Source organism: Leptonotus elevatus, chromosome 8, assembly GCF_054856555.1.
Source record: "Leptonotus elevatus isolate MCC_2025b chromosome 8, RoL_Lele_1.0, whole genome shotgun sequence".
Lineage (NCBI taxonomy): Eukaryota > Metazoa > Chordata > Actinopteri > Syngnathiformes > Syngnathidae > Leptonotus > Leptonotus elevatus.
In genome coordinates, this window is record NC_141246.1 from 2,333,819 (window position 1) to 2,348,724 (window position 14,906).

Genomic DNA, 14,906 nt, shown 5'->3' on the forward strand with positions numbered 1-14,906 from the left:
CCAGCTCAGTGGCCTAGTGGTAGAGTGTCTGACCTGAGACTGGGAGGTTGTGGGTTTAATCCCTAGCCTGGTCATTCCAGAGACTATAAAAATGGGACCCATTGCCACCCTCCTTGACACTCAGCATTAAGGGTTGGAATTTTGGGGGTTGATCACCAAGTGATTCCCGAGCCCTTGCTGCTGCTCACCGCTCCCTCAGGGGATGAGTCAAATGGGGAAAACAAATTTCGCCCAACTTAGGTGGGTGTGACAATCAGTGGTACTTTAATTGTACTTTATACGCAGTTCATTTCTTTAGTTTTTTTTTCTCCAGAAAAAAATAGAATAAAATTGCAAAACTGCATTTTCTTTCTCGCATAATTGTTTTTGTCACAAAGCTGAGATTTCACCCCCCCCCTTCCCACCAAATCCTGAAATTCTCTCACAAAATAATTTAAAAAAAATTTGATAAAGTAGTTTTTTTTTTCTTTAGACAAATGTTGTGATATTAATTAATTTATTGTTATTATTATTTTATTTTTTAAAACATTTTTTTATAACAAGCGAAATGTATCCTTTTTTTCTTTATGTGAAAAACATGGACTTACTATTTTTTGTATGTTCTTAAATCTTCATAAACCACAAATAATTTATTTAAAAAAACATAATCCGTTTATAAATCCGTTTTAATGGGAAAAATCAATAAATGATTGAAGGTGAACTCACTGCTTTATATGTTAGTAATCACAATCACAAAGAGCTTTTGTAAACCTTTTAGAATCATCGCAAAGTGGTACCGAATTCTGCACGAGACCGCCGTTTTGAAGCTTGGAATTTTTTATTAATATTTTCATTTTGTCCTCTATTTAGTTTTCCCACATAGCTGCACACATTTTCTTCTTTCTGGGAATGTAGTCACGCTGTGCTACATTCCTCAACCTCTTACCACTCTTTGGAGTCCCCTGCTAATTGGATTTTTTTTTTTGGGGGGGGGGGGGGGGTTGTTTTGTTACGTCACACACACACATAACTTGCCGTCTGACAGAATAAGTCCTCCCAAATAGTCCTATTTTTCTCTCAAATATACCGTGGCCCCAAAATAAGAATACAATTGCAAAGCTGGACACAAAAAAGAAACATTTGTTCCTAATTAGTCCCACTGAAAGCCTCTGAAAATGTTACGTTTTTATCTAAAATAAGTTTATGTTCAGATTTCAAACTGGACTAGTTTCAGCATTTAAAAAATAAAAAAGTCCACCAGATGGTGGTATTTTTCTTTTTATAGCGTGCCGCATTATTTTCAAGCCTTTTCCCTTTTTTTCTAGTTATTGTTTGTGTGTGTGCGAGAGGTATGTACCTCTTCATAAAAGCTGCTATAAACAAATAACATTTCAAAGTCTTTCTCCATTCAAAGCATGCAGCAAAATTTCTCACTATTTTTACAATTTTCCTTCTTATTTTTGCTATCTTCTGAAATGTGAACTATGCTGCTATCGATCTTGGTCTGTGTGTAAACAGAAAATAAAGACATTGCCCATTTTTTTATTGCATTTATTTGCAAACCCGTTGACCATTGTGCCAGGCTGTTGTCTGGCTCCCTCTTGAGGCACTTTCTTGTCATTACAAGGTCAAAAATGTCCCTGCAAGCTATCCAGGAGAGCCAGGATGCCGGATGGCGAAGGGGTCACGTCCAGGTTTGTCAACGTCGAAGCGACCATTCCTCAACCGACTACTTGATCTTAATGCCGACGATCCTGGCGTCCCCGTAGACCTCGAAGTATTTGTACTTGACGTCACCCAGCCGGTTGGGGAAGCTCATCGTGGCGCCGTCGGGCAGCTTGATAAGGAACTCGTCATGGTTTAAAGTGATGTAGAACTAGAAGAGTGAGAGAAAAAAAAAAAAAAGACGTCACTGGACTTTGAAATGCGGAAATGAGACCCTTCTATCTTCTTAAAAGGCTTTTTTTATGGTGCAATAAAGCGCGGTGTGATTTTGTAGCTGTTGACCTAGCGGAGTCACGGTACGGAAGACCTTGTTCACTAATAGCTTTCATCTTGGGAATGGCATTTAAGACAAATAAAACGGCTATGATTGCGCCGAAAAGTGTCTTTAAATGCTTCTTTACAAGCACAGTTCACCAGCCTAATGCCTTGAAAAAAAAAAAAATAATTTTTCCTAATGTCAAAATTTACATTGAAAGCATAAACTCTAGATTCAAAATGATTATACTTTTTCCCATTCAAAGTCAAATGCACCAATTTTTTTTCTGTTATGCTTCTGAAATTATAACCACGGACGGGCCGTGATTTATGTTAGCTAATGCTATGTCGGGGGAGCTAGCATCGAAGTTTGAACACGTCATTAAAGCTGCTCTATGTAACAATTTGCCCCAAAATAACTTTACAATCGCCTTTTTATTTGACCATTTATGACTGAAGCATCTTCTAATTAGTAGATTCACACCTTAGCTGTTCACAAAAGTACTCCTGCAAGCCTCGGGCCAATAGTTTTCAGATTGGATTCGGGTTCAAATTTCCCGCCTTCTATCTGCGGATGTGACATCATGTGCGTATTGTGTACGTGAAGATAAGGGAGTGTGTAGTTTCATTTTTCGGCCACAGGTGGCAGCAGCGATTCTAAATAAAATTTGCTGCATTTTTAAAGATCTCATTTTCCTCACGGGATGATTAAAGTGCATATCTATTCATATTTAGTGTTACATGACCATGAGGTTCCAGAATTTGAAAAATACTTTTGACTTTTCTGTGTATTTTAACTCATTCACTGCCATTGACGACTATCGACGTCAAAAATTCATGTGAACTATTTCTATTAGTTAAAAAAAAAAAATCTATTTAATTAAATTTTTTAATGAAAACCTTTATTTTTTATTTTACATTTAGAACAAATATAAAATTAGCATGCAATTAATTACGATTAAACGCCCATTTTTTTATTTGGCCCGTCAGGCGATTACATTTTTTTTAAATTGTAATTAATCACATGACTTCACTTGTTAACTCACAAATTTTACATCTGTTCTAAATTTACACAAAAAAAATCCTAGGTTTTCATTATCTTGTTAGCAAAAGTGGAAAAAAATGTTAAACTAATAGAAATTGTTCAAATTAATTTTTGGCAGTGAATGAGTTAATAGGGGAAAAATGTTTCTAAGTTGTCATACCTTGCTCTCCTCTCCACGGGAGAAGCAAAGGTTCCCTTCGTGGTGCTCGTCGCCCCAGCTGCCTCCCGACATGGAGTTGCAGACGATGATATTGTCGTCAAAGCGCGGGTTGAAGTGCAGTGCGATGTTTTCTGAGTCGTGGCCAATATTGATGGAGAATCTGAGATATGTTTGATATGTTGTTATTGTTCAAAACAAGATAACAAAAAGCAGTTTGGAGAGAGTCAATTGGTGGAGGACTGACCTGTTGCAGTCATCTTTGGGCTTGATGCGGATCTTGAACTCCTGCCCCTCCTTAAAGGTCATGTCCTTGACTTTCTGTGACGGACAAAGACGGACGGATGGATGAATGGATGTTCAGTGAAACAATACAACTCGACTTTTTGCTAATGATTATGCGAGGTGTTCTTATCATCAGTGTTGATGATCAACCAGGTCAGCGCATAATAATCTTTGGAAACAGGAAGTTTCTGTTTGTACACCGCATACGCGCTCATCATATAAAACCATAAAGACGCACCTCACCATAAACCATCTGTACTCCCACGTACCAATTTGTATAAATTATATGTATATTTATATACATGTATATGTACATTATTTACAGTGTCTTTCCATGCTTATAAAATATATGGATTGATGGATTTGAGCTTTTTTTTTGGTCATCAATAAAAGTCACATGCTATCTTCCACATCCTGGCCCGCACCCACACATACGATTTGCTATACTATGCCCTATACCCTATACACCATCAAGCTGGTTTATCATTTGCTACGCTAATTATCTTATATATTCACTATCTACTGAGGTGTTTACATTGAGCTTTCAATTAATCCTATTTGTTCAACAATTTAGATTGTCCACTTTGAATAAATGAAATGGGCGTATGAAAAATTATGCACACGATTAAAGAAGCATTGAGATTAGCATCATTATTGGCAGATTGAATTTTAATATCTTAACCGGAGCCCATGTAATAAAAAAAGTAATTTGTTTTAACTCGAAAATCAAGATGAATTGTCGGAGAAAATAGAGATGAGAAATGCCCTGAATGAAAATTAGTGCACCACTTACCATCTTGGCTGTCTTAAGTGGTTCTTGAGCAGGTCGTGCCTCGAGTGACAAGAGCCCACGAGGGCTGGTTCGGAGGTTTATATAACACAGGTGGTGCGAGAAGAGGTGGGGGCCAGGAAGTGACTAGGAGGAGGAAGTAAAAAGAAAATAATCGATGCCAACAAAACGTTCTACCTGGAAAAAGTAAATTTAAAAAAATGATGACAGTGTATAGTGGGTTTAAATCAATGAAATACAGTGACACTCTAAATACAAATAATAATCAATTCAATATTATGCAATGAGCTATCATAAGTTATAGCCTGAAATATATAAAGTTTTCAATATATTATATTTATTTGATTTTTTTGTTATTAAAATTTGTTTTTGCGCCTGTAAATCGGTAATCGGGGCTGTGACGTCACGTACACGCGAGAGTAGAGACACTTCATTGGCCAAACCTCAAAATGGTGGGCGTAACCCAAAGGTACTGTGTCCAATTGCGTATGCGTATTTTGCGGTGGGCGTTCACTTTTTTTCTCCATTCAATAATTTTTTTAAATACTGTATTATGATTTTTATTTTATTTTGTGCCTTCTATCAAACGCGCGCTCTATGATTTCCCACTCGCGTAGTAACGAATACACCTCATTGGCTGAACTCCAGCAATAGGTGTCGCCCAAAGATATTTCAACCAATAGTGTGTGCGGATTTTTACCATAGGCGTTCCATATGGCCCAACTCACACTCTTCTTCTTTACACTAATAAACACCCAACAAGTTAAGCTAAAACAGGTAGCTAGCACTTTTTGTTAGTAGTATGACTCCATTCATTAGCAAAGTAGTTTAAAGTTACTTAAAAGTCGATTCGTCAACTGTTTGGACATCAAGCGGTGTGCTTCGACAGCTGAGGTGCAATGACACCAAAAGTTTATTTAAATAAGTGTTTAATCCTGTTGAAGAATGTGTGTGTGTGTAACATTAGCTCGCTGGCTAACCTTAACCGAACTTGACCAAGTATTTAGCTAACTCGAGGCTAATAACAGCCGTGGATTTCTCTCAACTTTTGACTTGCTCATGCTCTTTTCTGACAGACATATGGCGTCGTCCGTGGCGACAGGAGCAGCAACGGTAGCCGCCGCCGAGTGCACTGTGCCCGTTTGTATGTTCGCCCCGGACCGGGTGTTCTTCGCCGCAGACGACGATGCATGCGGGGGAGATAGTTTAGAGGACGGCGAGGGCACCGACGGCGAGTCCGCGGATGTTTTGGATTGGAGCAACAAGGTAGGCCTTACTTGATATCTTCTACGCATTTATTTATTTATTTGTGAAATGCATATCAGTACATGCACGTCACAGAAGTTGCGTGCTGGCAGTGAAACATGATACAAGTGACACGTCCACTCGCCTGCCAAATTGAGGAACGCCTCATGCAGGACTCGAGAGACCCTCAGTATTTTTGTACACTCAAAGAACCTCCTAAAAATTTAAACTTGGGCGATTAAGAATCATGTACAGGTAGTATAATGTATAATTCATTGCATCGGCACGTATGGCCACGTCAGCCAATTCAGATTTAATGTAGTAAAATTATACAAATCTGGTGGAGCATTTCAACTTAAAAATTTAAAGCATTATAAAAATATGTTTTCAAAAACATTTTTTAGATTGTTTTCTTTACTGTTATTTTTGTTTTGTTTTAGAAACTAAAAATGACATAGAAACCAGCTGCACAGAGCTACAGTATTAGCCCCAAAATATGATTTAAATACATAAATAAATACATACAAAAATAGAGAAGCCTACAACAGAAAGGATGACATCTTAGAAAAACATCTGTTTAATGGATATGGTGTATTTATATATAAATGTGTAATCTTCCGCAAATAAATGATCTAAAAAAAACTTGACAACTCGCTCTTTAATTCTCTGGTTGAATTAATGTATTTGATTATTTACATACTTACAAAATGCATTTTTTAAAAATCAGACTACTAGGTTAACATCTATGGTCTTATTTTTTTCTTATTTTCTTTTTTGTGTTGTATACGTTAACAACTAATTTTGGAGTTTTTCCAGACACAATCAGGATAGTTAATTAAGAGGGGCCAGTGTGACCCGCTGTTTGTGTAATCGTCAAACAATGTCTGTAACACTAAATTTCAATTTTTTAATGTGCTAAAAAACATTTCAATGTTACTCACTATTTTACTTTTTATTTTGATTTCAAGAGTCAACGTCAGAAGATGTCTATATCTCTTTTCATTGTAATAGAACAATACAGTACAAGTTTTTTTTCTTGTAATGTAACTTTTGTGTTATAAATTGTGTTATTGTCATGAGATTATGGGGAAAGATACTCTTGTGAGTTAATTCCAATAAAAACGTTGAAAACAATTCTGCAATATCATGGATTTATTTATTTTCATAATAGTGCAACTTTCTCTTCAAAACTTTCTCTCAAATAACGTTTTCTTCTGTAACATTACATGGTGACTCTCATAAAATCACTTTTTTTGTATCCAATATAACTGCTTAGTTAATCCATATTTTCCTTGTTTTTACTTTACTCAGCTGGTCCTGGTGAGTCCGACAGGTGAGCAGTACGATGCGCTCCAGCGACATCTACGGGCGCGGCTCGACGAGGGCTGTGGCGAGACAATCTTTGTTGTCGGGATGGGCTCAGGTAAGATCGTCGAACTCCCATCAAATGTGACTCGATCGCTGATTTTTTACACGTGGTGATCTCCAGACGGCGGCGACGACGGCCTGAGCGACAGAGACATGGAGGCGTCGGTGGCCACGGTGCAATCGCTGTGCGAGCAGGTGGAGGCCGACCTCATCCCGCTGAGGGAGCGCACGGAGGTGGGCGGCAAGATCGGCGACTTCCTCATCCGCCGCCGCGTGGGCGAGCAGGACTTCCTAGAAGTCAGGTGGGTTTCAGGCTATGATTTAGCTGTTAAATAAATGTGTTTATGTTAGAAAACTTACTGTCATTGTTCATTGGATAACACAATTTTGTTCAGTAATCCTCAGTCTCTTGACGCACAATAATAAAGAGACAAAATGATCATATTAAAATAAATAAATAATTTTTCCATCTGTAAAATACATTCCTTTGCTCAATAAAGTTTGTGAACTGATTTTTTTTTAAGGTGCCCCAGCTTTAAATCTTCCTTAAACATGTCTTCTGGGTCCAGGGTGGCGGTGGTGGGCAATGTAGATGCCGGCAAAAGCACGCTGCTGGGCGTGCTGACACACGGCGAACTGGACAACGGCCGAGGCTTCGCGCGCCAGAAGCTCTTCAGGCACAAGCACGAAATGGAAAGCGGCAGGACCAGCAGCGTTGGCAACGACATCCTGGGTTTCGACCACGAGGGCCAGGTGCGTACGTACGGGACAGGAAGCGCTCTCGTAACGTCCCTGACCTGGCAGGAAGTCAGCGTGCGTTACCGTCTCGTTGCCCCAGGTGGTCAACAAGCCCGACAGCCACGGCGGCAGCCTGGACTGGACCAAGATCTGCGAAAAGTCCTCCAAGGTGATCACCTTCATCGATCTGGCGGGTCATGAGAAGTACCTCAAGACCACAGTTTTCGGCATGACCGGACACCTGCCCGACTTCTGCATGCTCATGGTGAGGCTGCAAATGTGCGACCAATGAACCCCCCCCCCCATAAAAATAAAGTAAAAGTAAGTAAAAAAAATTTTTTTTTTTTTAAACACTAAAATATAGATTTAACTCTTTGACTGCCATAAACGTTATAAAACGTTTAGCATAAACCTAGGGAAGGGCGCCGAGGACGTTAATATAATTTTTTTTATAAAATCATTTGGAAATCGTTCAGCCCTAATTCTGTCTGTTTTCCCAGCGCAACTATTCAATGTTGTCCTGCGTTTTCTTTCAGGTTGGCAGCAATGCCGGCATTGTGGGCATGACCAAAGAGCACCTGGGTCTGGCGCTGGCGTTAAACGTGCCCGTGTTTGTGGTGGTCACCAAGATAGACATGTGCCCTGCCAACATACTGCAAGGTACGCTATGCTCATGTCACCTCATTGATATAATGTAGTCTCACACGAGGACCCACATTTTCCCAACGCCATTAAGTCACGACCCTCTTTAATACAAAACAAACTAATAATTTATTCTACAGAGTATATCATTTTTTAGATAACCTTCGAAAAATCTTTATCACAAACTAAGCAGAAATTTAAGAGCTGCATGTGTAGAAAGGATTAAACAATGATGATACATTGTTGTAACATTAATTATTAATAATTATAGACAGTTAGAAGTAATTATTAATGCTTTAAGGAGAAATGCAATCGCGTCCCTGATTAAAAATGAAAATAAATTAAATCATAAAGTTTAGGTTTAAAATTTTGAAAATGTAATATGTAAAAAGTGTACATAAAAAAACCACAACATTTTATATTTTTAATCTCTGATACTATTATTTTTAATTTTTTAACTTGCTCCTTGTGTGTGTTTGTATCCAGAAACACTGAAATTACTCCAGCGGCTATTAAAGTCTCCCGGCTGCAGAAAGATTCCCGTGTTGGTCCAGAACAAGGACGACGTCATCGTCACGGCGTCCAACTTCAGCTCGGAAAGGTGAGCTCGTGCGTCGACGTGTCTGTCGACACTTCGAAGGATCGCCAAGGTCTGTTTTGTTATCGTGAGCTTCCCGCCTTTCCAGGATGTGTCCGATCTTCCAGATCTCCAACGTGACGGGCGAGAACATGGAGCTCCTGAAGATGTTCCTCAACCTGCTCTCGTCCAGGACCGCCTTTAACAATGACGAGCCCGCCGAGTTCCAAATAGACGACACGTATTCCGTACCGGTGCGTGGGAACAAACACACAGGAGGCTTCCTCATAGTTGTCGTATGTTTCTATTGTGCAAGGTGGCGGTTATCTCGAAAAGCGCTATATAAATCGGATGCATAATAATAATTATTATTATTATTATTATTATTATCATGAATAGCTGGTGAGAGGAGCCATTGTGTTAATTTCATGATGTTGACTGAGTGTGCTGTGGACTTTTTTTTTTGACAGTGTGGATTATTTCGAGACATGCTGTTGATTTCTATTGATTCTCGGTAGCATTAGCATGACAAGCTGGCAAGAGAAACGATCTAATGATGAAGAGTGCGGTGGCGATTTTTGTTTTAATTTCTCTTGTGCGCGCCTATATTGGCCGACTTGTCTGCTGCCAGGGCGTGGGCACGGTGGTTTCGGGCACGACGTTACGCGGCATGATCCGACTGAACGACACGCTCCTCCTGGGTCCCGACCCGTTGGGCATCTTCATCCCAATCGCCGTCAAATCCATCCACCGCAAGAGGATGCCGGTCAAGGAGGTGCGCGGCGGCCAGACTGCGTCCTTTGCACTCAAGAAGGTGAGAGGGGGAGAACATTTGAGCCCGGGTGGCGTGTTGGTCAGTTTCTAATTCCGGTTGGGTTGTCCCGCCTCTCCAACGCCGTCCCGGCTATTAGATCAAGCGCTCGACGATACGGAAAGGCATGGTGATGGTGGCCCCCAAGCTGATGCCGCAGGCCACCTGGGAGTTTGAAGCGGAGATCCTGGTGCTGCACCACCCCACCACGATATCGCCGCGTTACCAGGCCATGGGTGAGTGCCCACGCCGTCTCTCGGCCCCGCCACCGCTTCCGGAATCACCGTCAGCTAGTTAGTAATTTTTCAGATCAGCAAAAAAAATAAAATAAAAGATAAATTTTATTTTGGCTTCATATTTTTCATATTTCACATTTTGACGATCATTTATTTTTTGGTAAAATTATTATTTTTTTTAAACACTATAATTATGGAAGTTTCTTTTGGATGAAACAAAATGTATTCCATTTGTTATTTTAAAAGAAGGCGGCACAGTGGCTGACTGGTTAGCACGTCCGCCTCCCAGTGCAAGGTTGTGAGCTCAAGTCCGGGCTTCGGCCTTCCCGGGTGGAGTTTGCATGTTCTCCCCGTGCCTGCGTGGGTTTTCTCCGGGTACTCCGGTTTCCTCCCACATTCCAAAAACATGCATGGCAGGTGAATTGGACACTCCAAATTGTCCATAGGTGCGATTGTGAGTATGGTTGTTCGTCTCTGTGTGCCCTGCGATTGGCTGGCAACCAGTTCAGGGTGTACCCCGCCTACTGCCTGAAGCCAGCTGGGATAGGCTCCAGCAACCCCCGCGACCCTTGTGAGGACAAGCGGTACAGAAAATGGATGGATGGATGGATTTTAAAAGAAAATAAAAAGGTTGCAAATGTATACATTTAAACAACTCTAACGACTATTAACATGTATGTATATTTTACAATTATGCAGATTTTGTAATTGTAATAGAATTTTCATGAATTGCACAGCCCTAACTAAAATGTTTCTCCATTACCTGCCGTCAGTCCACTGCGGCAGCATCCGACAGACGGCTACCATCCTGACCATGAGCAAGGACTGCCTGCGGACCGGCGACAAGGCCGCGGTCCACTTCCGCTTCATCAAGACGCCCGAGTACTTGCACTGCGACCAGAAACTGGTGTTCCGGGAAGGCCGCACCAAAGCCGTGGGCACCATCACCAAGGTCAGCCGCCTCGGCGCCACCGCGTTGACGGTGGTCGCGTCACACAGACTCTAAAAATCTGCTGCTTTCAGCTCCTGCAGTCGGTCAACACGCAGGCGGCCAAGGCGCAGCAGGCCAAGATGCTGGCCAGCAAGAAAATGTACAAGGATGGCACGGAGGAGACGCACCCGCCCAGTTCCAACGCTGCGTCGCTTCCGGTAAGCACGCACTCTTTCTTGGACGAGATCGTCACGTGACGGTGGCGGCACTGGCGTGCACAGGCAGACCCCTAGTGGTGCTGACACCCTTGCCCCTCTGCCCCTCTCTCAAAAAAGTGCCCTTTGGAAAGTTTTTTGTTTAGTTTTCAGTTTACTGAGGATAGGTGACAGGTCAATGTTGACACAATCTTTAAGAAAAGCTGCACAATTAAACTCGTGGGAGGAAAAAAAAGCCCCGGTCGATATGCGCCGCGTGGTCGCACTCTCGGTCTCTCGCTCTCTCTGTCACATTTTTAAATCAAAATAATCCTCACAAATCAAATTATAACGATCCAAAGTCCAGTGCTTTTCATTGAGCAGATAGATTTCGTTCAGCAAATTGACCGCCATCTTGATTTGTGACATCTCGGAATTGTCAATAAGGTATTCCATAAAAAAGCGCCCTTTTTCCCCCCCGGAGCATTTGCCCCCAAAAATGTCTGTGCATGCCACTGGGTGGCGGTAATGAAGAGCAAGTGGCGAGAGGATTCTATATCAACTTTTGGGCTTTTTTTTTTTTAAGCTTTTCCATTTGACATTTAGCATTAACAGATGAGAAGAGCGATGATGTTAATTATATAGCACATAGGGACTTTTTTTCCTACTCTGGATTATTTCTAATCATTTTTTTTTCTGTTGTGCAAGATGGCAGTTATAAAATAAACAACTGGCGTAAGGAAAGATCGTATTAATTATGAGTCATACATTGTGTGCATGTATTCAAAAAGGAGGAGCTGCTGTAGAATTTGTGTACAATGTGAGTGTGGCGACCCCAAGTGGACAAAGATAACTTTACATGCAGTAATGCAAAATCTATTTTTATGGGATCATCTTTTCAACACTCCATTCTAAAAATATTCGAAAGTTGCTTCCCTAGTTTAATGAAATCATTGATTTATTATGATTTGTGTACACCCCCCGCCCCACCTCTAACAAAAAATTAGCACATTTGAACTTTTTACTGCAAAGTCTGTTACTTAAGGTCTTTTTGAAATTTCAAATTCGTTGGAACTAGGGCTATATATATTTTAAGATAATTTTTTTGCAATATAAGTTTTAATTTCTATCCTGTTCAAAAACGGCATTATTTCAGAAATATAAATTAAATTAGATATCCGTAATATCCGCCAGAAAATCAGCAAATACACTTACTGTTAATAAAAGCAGATGGTTGTAAATATCTTATTTTGAAAAAACACAAACGGACGGTAATCAGTCTACTTTCATGGATTACTGCAGAAATCTGATGACTGTGCGGCTGAAACGAGTAGCAGTGGATGCAGATTGGGTGGACTTAAACGTTTGACTCCGCCCACACGGCTTTTTCAAAATGGTTTAAATATAAAAAAAAATCTAACACAATTTGCAATTTAATGATGCGCCGTCTTATGACGTAAAGTTGTTGTTTTTTTTTAACACATTTTGGAGCATCGAAAATTACAAACACTCATCAACCCTCAGTCCGCCGGGGGCGGAGCTAACTAAACGGTTTGACGGAAGAGGCCGAAGTGCAATACTACATGTCCCTAGTAGTTTAGGAGGTTAGTATTTGGGTCAGTTTTTAATTTTCATTGTTCAATAAGGTGTACAAACAATACTGTAAGCGTGATGTCATAAGATGGCACACAAAGCCGCCAGGGCAATCGTTTAACAACAAAGAGGAAAGAAGAAGGCGCTACGAGGTTGAAAATCCGTGTGGGGGCGTTTTAAGTCCACTCCGAACTGCATTTTGCATCCACGGCTTACTCGGCTGAAATTGCAATGATTTGGCTGTTAAATTTAACGAGGTCTCTAAAGAGTTCTCTAAATTTATCATTTTGAATTTGTTGACTTTGAACCCTGGATGGCGTCATGCGCGTGTTTCTCGTACTGTCCCCAGCTCAAGTCAGGAGGCGGAGGACGGCGGCGCGGCGGCCAGCGGCACAGAGGGAAAGGAAGTGCCAACGTGGTGGCGACCACGCCACCGCTGGTCCCGACAACAACAACAATGACGACGGCGGCGACGACGGCGACGGCGGGCCTCGTTTAAGACAGGTCCATCACACACACACCAACAGTTTAGCAGGACACCGAAAGTTCATGTGACGTTAGGTAAGAAATCACCAGCAGTTTGGGTCAAAATATGCCAAATGAAAACATCAATCAACCATCAGTCAGTATTTTTGTACAAACCACTAACAGCACACAAATGGATCTTTTCAAGTTGCCGCAATGAAATGTCATGAGCGACACAATGAGGGCTTAACACTTTTATTTTGTTAGGAAGCTACAAAGATCGGCATGTTGTTTGATCTCGTTTGTTGTCCCCTCTCGAAAATGGCACAATCCGTCTTGTGTTTTCTTTGTTCATCCCTTAAAAAGTTGCATAAAAAAAAAGAAGGTTGTTGTTTGTTTTTTTATACACAGTTTTTATGTTCAAACCGTACCATTTAAATTAAATGGTTGCAGTTTGTGTTGTAAATCCTTTTAAATAAAACTGCTGTGAGAAAGCACTGAACATGTTACACTCTCACTGGTGTTTCTATGAATTCTATTAAGGTGTGAATAATATTGAAGGTTTGTAATGTACTAAAAAAACGATATGAGCAGCCATGAATGGCAATTCATAAAAAAATATTACAGAGTTCATTTTGTGACCTCATACAGGGAAGAACATTCTCTTGTGAATATGAGGCTGTTCAGGCGACAGCCCAACTGATTAGACTCACTCTTGCGCAAAAATGGAGACAAATTGACTCCAAAGCAAACACCAAAAAACTACTTTTTAATGCTTACTCACACTTTTCTGCTTTAATAGCAATCGAGTGGTTTCTATGTCACGGACTTCTGTGGTAAAAGGAATTAGTTAAAAGTTACCATGTTGAAACAATAGTCATCTCTTTCAATTACTTTCTCAAAGTAATATAACTAATTACTTTTGATTATTTTTATTACTTTTTATCATTCGGAATGAAAGTATCAACAGGACAATCCGGATAAATAAATGTTCCATTAAAAGTCCCAATTCCGCAATTTTTTGTGTGTAACTTGGTGTCCAACCTTTTCAGAATGTCGACAACAAAATAATGGAAAAAGCACTGCACTAACTATACAACTTGGTAATGAATGTCAGTTAGCTACATTCCAAAATCAATGTTTCAATGTTTCCACGGGTCATTTAAAAGTCATAAAATGGATTTTGCTCAAATTATGGCATTGTAAGGCATTAAATGTGATGTCTAGAGGCATTGAACATTTAAATACAATTGATGTATACAATACAACTGCGCTGAATTTACAAAGAAAAAAATGTACTGTTCCTGTCACCAACAGCCAGCATGAAACACTAATGCCACCGAGTGGCAGAAAAATGACCTGAACACAAATCTATGACTAAGTGTTCCACACTCCTTTTAACTGTTTACTATATCTTTTTAACTTCAAGTACCTTTATCAATTACTTAGTATACAATTACTGAATCAATACACTGGAAGATACAACGAACATTTATATTTGGTAACCATATTTGTCCCCTGTTAACAAGAGTATGAACAACTTGAAAACAATATTTTATTGCACATTTAGGACATTAGTTTTAAGATGCATTAAAAATGGCATTCAATTAGATTTGCTGGTATCTGCACAAACCCAGTTTTTATTTTCCCATGCTCACCCTGTTGCAAGAATTTTTTATTTTTTTTACCCAAGGTCCTTTGCCAAGCACATCAGATTTACTGTACAATGCATAAATATTGTATCATGCTTTTGCGATTTGAAAATTGCATTCAACTACATTGCAATTTGATTTCAACGAATTGTTCAGCTGTAGTTTTGAGGCGCTCGAGTTGAGGACTGCAATCAGGTTAGGTTAGTCTTCTTTTTTTC

At 40.2% G+C, this 14,906-nt stretch overlaps 2 protein-coding genes across 3 annotated transcripts; one reads left to right on the plus strand and one right to left on the minus strand.

The window, feature by feature from the left end:
- Window positions 1-1,547: 1,547 nt before the first annotated feature.
- On the minus strand, window positions 1,548-5,480 carry LOC147169202 (galectin-2-like). Its single transcript, XM_086083493.1, has 5 exons — window positions 5,283-5,480; window positions 4,240-4,362; window positions 3,409-3,482; window positions 3,165-3,324; window positions 1,548-1,855 (listed from the first exon to the last, which is right to left on the minus strand). The coding sequence occupies exons 1-5, from the start codon at window positions 5,295-5,297 to the stop codon at window positions 1,709-1,711; spliced, it is 519 nt and encodes a 172-aa protein (XP_085939619.1). The 5' UTR covers window positions 5,298-5,480; the 3' UTR covers window positions 1,548-1,708.
- Window positions 4,944-13,553, plus strand: LOC147169203 (GTP-binding protein 1-like). Of its 2 annotated transcripts, none has more exons than XM_086083492.1 (14): window positions 4,944-5,013; window positions 5,313-5,502; window positions 6,793-6,904; window positions 6,971-7,151; window positions 7,419-7,602; window positions 7,688-7,852; window positions 8,124-8,247; window positions 8,716-8,830; window positions 8,916-9,060; window positions 9,438-9,620; window positions 9,718-9,853; window positions 10,627-10,805; window positions 10,877-11,002; window positions 12,921-13,553. In XM_086083492.1, exons 2-14 carry the CDS (start codon window positions 5,317-5,319, stop codon window positions 13,068-13,070), a joined length of 1,986 nt encoding a protein of 661 aa, XP_085939618.1. In that variant the 5' UTR covers window positions 4,944-5,013; window positions 5,313-5,316; the 3' UTR covers window positions 13,071-13,553. The 2 variants fall into 2 exon arrangements, with proteins under 2 accessions (XP_085939618.1, XP_085939616.1); XM_086083490.1 differs by having other exon boundaries at window positions 4,962-5,130.
- Window positions 13,554-14,906: the final 1,353 nt, after the last annotated feature.